This window comes from Geospiza fortis, unplaced genomic scaffold (assembly GCF_000277835.1).
Source record: "Geospiza fortis unplaced genomic scaffold, GeoFor_1.0 scaffold1695, whole genome shotgun sequence".
Taxonomy (NCBI): domain Eukaryota; kingdom Metazoa; phylum Chordata; class Aves; order Passeriformes; family Thraupidae; genus Geospiza; species Geospiza fortis.
The window spans coordinates 1,936-5,482 of NW_005054743.1; the positions used below are offsets into that span (position 1 = coordinate 1,936).

Genomic DNA, 3,547 nt, shown 5'->3' on the forward strand with positions numbered 1-3,547 from the left:
CCCCAGGATATCGGGGTGTTGGAATGGGCTGTGTGCCCCAGGATATCAGGCTGGGTCCCCCAGGATATCGGGGTGTTGGAATGGGCTGGGTCCCCCAGGATATCGGGGTGTTGGCCCTGAGCTCCAGGTGCTCAACCAAATCAGCTGCCTGGGTGTGACCTGCTGAGTTCCTGGGCTGGGCTGGCGCTGCCGGATTTGGGGATCAAAGCTCCTGTGCGGGCCCCAGGGCTGGTGTTTTTGGGTGCAGCACCCTGCTGTTAGTCCCTGCAGGGCCCTGGGGACACTGAGGCACAGGCAGTGCTCGTGGGGGGCTCAGGGGTGACAGGAGGAAAGCAGGACTCGGGTCCCTGGTGCCAAAGGGACATCTGCGTGGCCTTGGCACTGTCCCACGCTGTCAGGCCGGGCACGTGGCCAGCAGCTGCTCCCTGGTGATCCCTTCCCTGTCCCTCTGGGGGTTTCCCAGGCCATTGTGCCATGTCCCTCATGTGAGAACAGGGTCATGGTGTCCCACACCAGGGCAGGAAGCTGCAGGTGTGGGGCCATGGGGCTCCTGTCACAGCCTGTGGGGCTCAGAGGTGACAGGAGTGCAGAGGAAAGATCCTGCCTGTGAAAAACACCAGTCACTTGTTTCTAAAATTTTAAAAGTTTAGTAGTAATAAAATGGTTATAAAAATAACAATATAATTAGACTAAGAAAAATTTTGGACAATTTGGACTAGGACAATATGAGACAATAGAAACAAAGAGTTGCAGACAGTCCAGGTACCTTTTTCTGGGCAAAATAAGCCCGAAAAAAGACCCACGTTAACAGAGGATTAACCCTTAAAAGCAACAGCCTGTTGCATATTCATACACCTCATACATGATGCATAAATTCCATCAAACACAGGATTCTGTCTGGTCAGTGTCAGCTTCTTCCTCTGAATCCTGACAGCTCTTCAGGGCTGAGTGAGGTGGGAAGAAGTTCATTTCTCCTGATAATGGAGCAATAAATTCTCTTTCTCTGAAAGATTTAGGTATCCTGTGGCTGCTATCTCTCTGCGAGTCCTCTCTTTAAAAATATCTTACATAGCACAGTTTCTATTTTAGCATTTTGTTATAACGTAAAACTATATTTAACACACTACTTAACAAAATTAATAGAGCATAACTTTCTAACATAGCACATAATATAATATTCATTTTAATATTTGCAAAAAGCCAATCATAAAATAGGCATTTTCACACAAAATGAGCTTTGAGTGCCTCTGGACAGCCCCTGGCCCTGGAGATCCTGCAGGCAAATCCATGGGAAGCATCTTTGTGCCCTTCGGAGTGGCACAGCAGGGAGGGGACAGTCCTGGAGCCACGCCACCCATGCCCTGTCCCCACAGATCCCTCAGTGGTGCGCCGAGTACGCCCTGTCCATGTCGTTTGCCCACGGGCTGGTGGCCTGCACCCAGCCCCACAGCCTGGCCGCCCTCAGCCTCTCCCTGCGCGTGGCCGACGAGATGGACCTGAACCTGGGCCACGAGGTGGGCTACTGTGTGCCCCACGAGGACTGCTGCACTGCTGACACCATCCTCAGGTAGGGCAGGGACTGCGGGGCCCGTGCTGGGAACGGGAGCACGGCGCCCTAATCCCGCTAAACCCCGCCTAATCCCTTAATCCAGGCTGGCCTCGCTGGGGAGAGGCACGGGCTGCTCTGGGGAGGGGCTGCTCTGGGGATGGGGTTGCTGTAGGGAGGGGCTGATCTGGGCTGTCTCGGTTTGGAAAGACAAAGGTGTGTGCTAAGGAAGGCAGGAGCCTCTGCTAAAATGGGGAATGTAAACCCCGTCCCTCTGAATTGGTATAAATTTGAAATTAAGGGGCTCTCAGGCAAAGATGTGGGAGTAGGAATAAGAGTTCTTTATTAGGGAAGAAAATGAAAATAAAATTAACAGTGCGGTAAGTCAAAATAACACTGACAGAGTCAGAGCAGGAGCTGACACTCTGTGGGTCAGGGTGGTGGCACAGTCCCATCCCATGGTGGCTCAGCCCTCCTGCAGTGCCAGCTGTGGTTCTGTGGGAGCAGGGATCCTGTAGAAGGGTGCAGTCTTCCTCTGGGAATCCAGTGGAAGAAGCAGCTGTTTCTCTGGGAATGCAGTGGAAAGGCTGATCTGGTGTCCCGGAATCTCAGATTGTATCCAGGTAGGAATGCTTGGCTCCTCCCCTGGGTGGGCCATCTCACAATGGGATGATGGAATTTTATCAGCCATGCAGTGATGCTTAATGGCCCATTAACAGAAGATAATTAATGATTAATGGCCCATTAACAGAAGAGATCTCCTGGAGGGAGGATTGGTTGTGGAAGAGATAAAGAAAACTGCCCAATGAACAGAAGATAACTGCCCCACCTCCAACAGATGGCAATAGAATACACACATTGCCTGGCAATCGAGGATAGATGCCAGGGAAGGTGTGTGGCATGGTGACAGTGTGCTGTGTCCCAGATTGCAAGGCAAGATGAATTCTATACCATCTGCATGGCAGCTGTCTTTTGTCAAGTGGGCAGTTTTCCTTATCTCTTCCACAATCACTCCTCCCCTGGGAGGGGACATCTGCTGATAACAGCTATTGAATGTCACTGCATGGCTGATAAGAACTACAGCATCCCACTAGGACATGCTCTGCTCAGGGGGAGGAGCCAGGCATTCCTACCTGGATAGAATCTGGAGATTCTGGAACACCAGCTCAGCTTCTCCACTGGATTTCCCAGAGGAACAGCAGCTGCCTCTTCCACTGGATCTTCAGAGGAAGACTGCACCTTTCTCCAGGATCCCTGCTCCAGCAGAACCACCCCTGGCACTGCAGGAGGGCTGAGCCACAATTCCAATGGGACTGCTGCCAGCACCCTGACCCAGAGGGTGTCAGGCTGGGTTCTGACTCTGTCAGTGTTGGTTTAGTTTACTGCATTGTTTATTTTATCTTTTTATTTTCTTCCCTTGTAAAGAACTGTTATTTCCTGCTCCCATATTTTTTGCCTGAGAGCCCCTTAACTGAGAGCCCCTTAATTTAAAGTTTATAACAATTCAGAGGAGTGGGGAGGGTTTACATTCTCCATTTCAGGGGAGGCTCCTGCCTTCCTTAGCACACACCTGGCTTTCCAAACCGAGGCATGGTGACCACAGCAGGAGGAGCAAATAGAATACACATTGCTTGGCAATCTAGGATAAATGCCAGGGAAGGTGTGTGGCATGGTGACAGTGTGGTGACATGGTGACCACAGCAGAAGGAGCAAATAGGATACGCATTGCTTGGCAGTCTGCCACATGGGGAGGGGTCTGCCCTAGGGAGGGATGAGGTGTCCCCTCAGCCAGGGGTCCTTGCTGATGGGTCACGGCCGTGTCAGGTTCTGCTCGGACGAGATGCTGCTGCGGGAGATGACGTCGGAGCCGCTGCTGCGGCAGTACGGGGTGGTGGTGCTGGACGAGGCTCAGGAGCGCACGGTGCCCACGGACGCGCTGCTGGGGCTGCTCAAGGACGTGCTGCGCCAGCGCCCGGCCCTGCGCCTCGTCGTGGTCACCTC

At 52.7% G+C, this 3,547-nt stretch overlaps 1 protein-coding gene across 1 annotated transcript in view; it reads left to right on the forward strand.

Annotated features, from left to right (window-relative positions):
* DQX1 (DEAQ-box RNA dependent ATPase 1) overlaps window positions 1-3,547 on the forward strand; it is a 9,861-nt gene that overhangs the window by 1,901 nt on the left and 4,413 nt on the right. The window contains exons 2-3 of the mRNA XM_031065362.1: window positions 1,374-1,567; window positions 3,371-3,539. Coding sequence (XP_030921222.1) covers window positions 1,374-1,567; window positions 3,371-3,539 — 363 coding nt within the window. The remainder of the gene's footprint in view (window positions 1-1,373; window positions 1,568-3,370; window positions 3,540-3,547) is intronic.